This window comes from Neophocaena asiaeorientalis, unplaced genomic scaffold, assembly GCF_003031525.2.
Source record: "Neophocaena asiaeorientalis asiaeorientalis breed wild unplaced genomic scaffold, Neophocaena_asiaeorientalis_V1.1 scaffold681, whole genome shotgun sequence".
Lineage (NCBI taxonomy): Eukaryota > Metazoa > Chordata > Mammalia > Artiodactyla > Phocoenidae > Neophocaena > Neophocaena asiaeorientalis.
Window position 1 is genome coordinate 1,201,939 of NW_020172271.1, and position 4,798 is coordinate 1,206,736.

Consider the following 4,798-nt stretch of genomic DNA (forward strand, 5'->3'; position numbering starts at 1 on the left):
AGAGGAAGCTGGGACACACAAAAAAAGAGAAGCGTTTCTAATAGTCAAGGCAGAGGATAGGTTGTATTGACTTGACACACCTAAAAGTTTGGGATACCCTCTATAGTAAAATGTCTTTGTGATTTAGGCGATTCATCTTTTTGTTCATTGGGACTGGACTGCTTAATGGCTTTTTTATTCTTGATTTTGTAAAGTAAATGAAAGCCTTAGTTTAAAACAAATGTTATCTGATTTGAAATTTCAGGAGGGGGTTCCTGAGGAGACTGATGACTTTGGGGAGTTTCGGATGAGGGTGTCAGACCTGGTGAAGGACTTGATTTTCTTGATTGGGTCTATGGAGTGTTTTGCTCAGGTAAGCCCATTTGGAGATTCTTAGCAGTTTTACCAATCACTTTAATTGTGTTAACTTCTATGTCTTCTCTAAGTGTTCCATCTTTTTCTTCAATCTTGATGGCTAAATGGGACAGTAGATATGCAGGTGCCTAGCACACTGCCTGGCATATAGTAGCTATGTTTGTTTAGTATCTTACAAGCCAATTGCAGTGAACAGTTCAGTTATGGTTTATACTATAATCTTGCTAGTGAGAGTTGTTCCACTTGTTCAGGTGAAATGGAAGATCATGGATAAACCTTAAAGCCCCCAAGATACTTATAGGGAATTTGGACCTAGCCAGGAAAATAGACAAGTTTTTCTGCTTTAATAATTATGTATCAACTCCTGGCAACTCTTAGTTATTTGGCATTTCCTTTGTTCACATTTATGGTTAGATTCCTTTGCAGTTTCATCCCAGAGGTGACTATACTAGAGTAGAAGAATCATAGTCCTGTGGTTTTCCTGACAATCAGTGAGTAACATTTTACATCATAAGGTTGCAGTCACCACCATTCCACATCACTTAACATTAACATAATGTCAGGTGGTTTTCATATTGCTGGATCATGCTCTGAATCCTGAAATACTAGTTTTAATGCTTTGTCAGCAATACTGAACTAACCTAATTTGGGGGGATGGGTAATCCAGGCATTTTGTGTATTTTGGGGCATCATCTGATCTAGAAAGTGTTAATAAAATTATAACTATATTTCTTTATATTAAACAAGGTATGTTTCTTGATCTAACTAGAAAGGGTTGGGGATTCTTAGCAGATTTAGTGAGATCCCCAGATCATAGGCAGATGACCTGTGCTCAGATTTCAACTCTTCTCTCACTGGCTCTGCGGCTTTGAACAAGTTACTTGTTCTTCTCCAGACCTCAATTTACAAATTTACATAAATTATTAGTCTTGTCCAAGATGTGTACTGTGGGACACCAGTCTCATGAGATGTTCTTTGCCAGAAAAAACAGTTCTGTCAATTAAAACTGGAAAATGACTTAAATAGTATATTTAAAGGTTCTGTGAAGTCGTACAAGAGAATTGTTTAATTTTATCTTAACTAGCAGCGTGTTATATGACTACAGAAATCTTATTTAGACTAACACCCAGTCACATCCCACTGATGGATATACCCTGGGAAGTTTCTGGACATCTCTGAGTATTCTGCTTGGTCTCTCCCCATCTCCCCTTGCTTGGACATGGTATTGTGATGGGTGCTTCAGAACAGCTACTTTTTAGGAATTTATTCTATGCTACTAGTGTTGATGCAGACAGGTAGTTAAAATAATAGAAATGTAAAGCCAATGCATATGCCGAGGTTTTACATTATATCTCATTTTTAAGTGTGTTTATGTATTTATGAGTTATCATCAGGATCAGGAAAAGACACTCGTGTAATATGTTTTGTTTTCTCCATAATACTCATTTTGTGGGAGTAGACGATAACCTTGATATACTCTTGGGGCCCTAAATGGGTTTGTTTCAGATATTAAACTAGTATTACTTAGAGTTAGTGAAGATTTGAAAAATGAAGATACTATTTTTCCCTGGCTCTGAGAGATAAATTTAGAAGCAAGGGGCTAGATTTATTTTAACTAACAGAGTTTTTTGTTTTGTTTGTTTTGGAATTCTATTCTGTTTTCCTTTTAATGGATCCATAATCCACCTCTTCTTCTCTAGTTATATTCTACTCTGAAAGAAGGCAACCCACCCTGGGAGGTGACAGAAGCGGTTCTCTTTATCATGGCTGCTATAGCAAAGAGTGTTGATCCGTGAGTGTCTAATAAGTCTTTTGCTGGGAACTCTTAATATCAGAGGAAGGAAAATTACAACATTTTTTTCGTATGGGATGTTTGGAAATTCTTAGAACTTCTTACTTCTATAATGCTGTCTAGTCTTCTGACTTCTAGAGTCTAGTCCAGAGTAGCATGCATTGTTGATATCCATGTTTTAAACACATTTCCTAGAGTTAAAATTATTTTGTTCTTGATGCTAGGAAAAGAATGCTGATTTATCTTCCCAACCTAGGCTCCTTTGTGCAAGTTGGTATAATCAAAACTTTGCTAGACTGTTAAATTGTTGGCACTTCCTTAAAAGCATTTGAATAGGCACTCATTTGGCTCTCACCTGCTTTTGTGACCTTGGGTGAGTTATCCTTACAAATATTTAATTATATTGTTCTCCTTTTTTCCTGTCTTAGAGAGTCATTTGTAAGTTTCAGAGAGGCCAGGCATAGGTACCATTTCACCTAAAAGAATAGCAAACTCTAAAGGGCAATTATTATTTTTGTTTTCATCATTGGAAAATTTTAAATTATTAGAGTTTGATTTCTAATTGCTTAGCATAGAAGTTCTATTTATTATTTCAACATGAATCCTTAAAAACAGAATTTACTTTGTTCTGTGAGTTTATAAATCAATGCTAGTATCTGTCAAGTTTTCCTGTATTGTAATCAGATGTCTGCAGTTGAGCTCTCTGTCCATGGCCTTGGTTGGAGAGATGGTTAAGGCATGTATTCATAAAATGTACAGTGCTTCTTTCTTAGCTGTCTTACAGGGTCTAGTCAATGAAATCTTATGTTGTTTCTAATCCAGTAAACATTTAAGGAGATAGAGTAGGTTTGTTTTTCTCTATTAAGGAGTTCTGGTCCTGAATCACATATCATACTATTTGCTTTTAAACCCATTTGGTATCTTTTGGAAACTTCAGTAACAGTCTGAAGATTATTACACTAATAATCTAACTGATTTGTGTTGGTATGAGAAAGGATGGGAAGAGAGTCTCAATAATTAGCTTAGTGCCCGTAGGAAGCATAAAGCATAAATGAGAGAAGATTTTATTTTGTTTTTTGTTTATCCACATTTCAAGCCAACTGCATGATTACAATTTTTTTTAGTGTATGAAGGACTTAATAGACTTAGTGTATCAGCAAGGAGTGCTCTTGCACTAATCCAGGATTTATTTGCATTTTAAACATCTTTCATTTCTGGATTACGTTCTACCACTTTGGGGGCATCCTCCACTCTGCTTAAAGAACTTCAGCCAGGGCTTCCCTGGTGGCGCAGTGGTTGAGAGTCCGCCTGCCGATGCAGGGCACACGGGTTCGTGCCCCGGTCCGGGAAGATACCACATGCCGCGGAGCGGCTAGGCCCGTGAGCCATGGCCGCTGAGCCTGTGCATCCGGAGCCTGTGCTCCGCAACGGGAGAGGCCACAGCAGTGAGAGGCCCGTGTACCGCAAATAAAAGAGTGAAAAAAAGAGAAGGAAAGGGAAAAAGTTAATTCATGGAGCTGTGGAAAGTATTTGGATAACTTTAATTTTCCCTCATATTCTAAGTCAGGGCACCTTTATTCCTACAGCTTGTGTTCTTGTTTCTTTAATTAGTGAGCTGGCCCACCCATGCTTACCTGTTCTTAAAGTATCCATTATCCAGCTATAAGAAATCTTTTGGAGAATAACAACTAATAGCGAGTGGTCTAGAATTATTTATTCATTCATTTAGCCATTCAGCAGTATTTATTGAGTGCCCACTGTGTGCCAGGCACTGTTCTAGGTGCTGCAGATATAGGAATAAATAAAATGGATTCATTAAAAGAAGACATTGATCCACAGTAATTGCCTGCCTCTCCAATTTGAAGAGCCTTATTTGATAGCAGGATGTGTCTTTAGACACTTCACTGACATTGAGAAGATTAAGGAGCAGTAGTATGCTTCTCAACTGAAACAATGATATCTTCCATTTCTGTCTTTTCCTCCTTTTTGAGGGTTAAAAAACTTTCATACCAGATGTTAAGCACTTTTATCCAAATGGTTATTTATTTAGAAAAAACCCTTTAGCAATGATTTGTGTCATTGCAGCCTGTTTTTTAGCCAGAACCTAACCTCTGAAATTGGTAACTCTGAGTACTTGCCTTCTAAACTCAGGGAGAACAATCCAACACTTGTGGAGGTCCTAGAAGGAGTTGTCCGTCTCCCAGAGACCGTACATACAGCTGTGCGATACACCAGCATTGAATTGGTTGGAGAGATGAGCGAAGTGGTTGATCGAAATCCTCAGTTCCTTGGTATGTGTGAACACTCCTCTGCAGCTGCTGCTTTTGATTTTTCTGCTTTCTTTCTTTCTCTCTCTGACTTTTGCTTTTGTTTTCCTACTTTCTCTTCTATTGATAGGTTGAATGTTTCTAGACACTGAGACTAAATATATGCGTTATTGCTTAGTTGATACAACATTTTATAATCTGATCAGACTTTGGAGAAAGGACCTTTGAAAGATTAGATCTCTAGATAGGGAAACAGTTTGCTACTAGTACTGTGCTTCAGCATAACTATTTCTGTCTTTGTTAGGCTTTGGCATAGGCTTGAGCTAATCAGACTGTCCTGTAGTTCTAAACTAGAAGCTGCTAATAGGCTAAAGCAAAGGCAGTG

The 4,798-nt window shown here is 37.7% G+C and overlaps 1 protein-coding gene across 5 annotated transcripts in view; it reads left to right on the forward strand.

Moving 5' to 3' along the window:
* Nucleotides 1-4,798, forward strand: part of TNPO3 (transportin 3) — a 109,050-nt gene that overhangs the window by 73,516 nt on the left and 30,736 nt on the right. For all 5 annotated transcript variants that reach the window (XM_024762744.1, XM_024762751.1, XM_024762758.1 and 2 more), the window contains 3 exons: nucleotides 245-352; nucleotides 2,055-2,146; nucleotides 4,298-4,437. In XM_024762744.1, coding sequence (XP_024618512.1) covers nucleotides 245-352; nucleotides 2,055-2,146; nucleotides 4,298-4,437 — 340 coding nt within the window. The remainder of the gene's footprint in view (nucleotides 1-244; nucleotides 353-2,054; nucleotides 2,147-4,297; nucleotides 4,438-4,798) is intronic.